The sequence below is a fragment of the Hypanus sabinus genome, chromosome 1, assembly GCF_030144855.1.
Source record: "Hypanus sabinus isolate sHypSab1 chromosome 1, sHypSab1.hap1, whole genome shotgun sequence".
NCBI lineage: Eukaryota > Metazoa > Chordata > Chondrichthyes > Myliobatiformes > Dasyatidae > Hypanus > Hypanus sabinus.
The window spans coordinates 106293783-106294742 of record NC_082706.1 but is presented as its reverse complement, the minus strand read 5'-3'; the positions used below and the strand labels follow the sequence as shown (position 1 = coordinate 106294742).

General features: G+C 49.4%; 1 gene segment (V, D, J or C); it reads left to right on the top strand.

Annotated features, from left to right (window-relative positions):
• The first annotated feature begins 390 nt into the window (after nucleotides 1–390).
• On the top strand, nucleotides 391–960 carry LOC132377558 (T cell receptor gamma variable 9-like). The segment is given in 2 exon segments: nucleotides 391–447; nucleotides 542–960. Coding segments are annotated over 2 exon segments (387 nt in total).

Genomic DNA, 960 nt, shown 5'->3' with positions numbered 1-960 from the left:
GGGACTTTGTATAATTTGAAGGCAGGGGAAGATTATTTATAGATAAGCAAGAGCGTGAAAGTTTGCCGTGAGCAGTCTAACTGAGGAATTGAGTGTGGATCTCTCCGAGGCATAACAGAAAGCTGCAGCGACGGGTGACTTCAGGCAGAGATGCCCGGTGTGCGTGGACAAGAATTCACCTTGGGATCACATTCGACCTCCTGCGCACAGCGGCTGGGTTGGGCTTCAGGGCCACGTGGTGGGGTGAGATCCGGATTGAAGTTCAGCGCCGTGTCCGAATGGTGAAGGAGAGGTCGTGACGTCACAGAGCCAGAAGGAATCCGCAGTTTCCGGCAACAAAAAGGAGTGAAGCGGTCGGCGGGATCTCAGTCATCCGGATAAACGCGACGCTCTATCTCCCCAACATGAAGGTGTTTCTGACCGGCATTTTATTGACCTCCTTTCTCGGTCAGTGTTTCTGCATTTTAATCCCTGTTGTCCTTCGGTCTTCATCGCCACACTGTGGAATAATGCAATCACATTGTATTATTTTCTCCCACAGGTAAAGTGTCGCTTCAGATATTGACACAGGCTCAATTATCGATCACCAGGGCTCCGACAAAACCTGTTCACTTTCACTGTGATGTTCAACAAATCGACTTTGCGGTAGCTATTATACATTGGTACCGGGAGAGGCCCGGTGAAGGCCTGCAGCGGCTATTGTATTTTAAGAATTCACCCGACTCTCAGAAGGATGTGTCTGACGAACGATTAATTGCGAGCAAAGTACCTGAGACTCAATCGTGCGTTCTGCTCTTGATGAATATCCGCGAGGATGATGCTGGCACCTACTACTGCGCTTACTGGCTACACAGTGATGAAATGCGAAGGGAAGCCAGTACATAAACCCAACGGGTACCATGTGCATAACGTATTCACCGATTGGAGACCAAGTAACAGGTGTTGTCTCTCACGATCTTC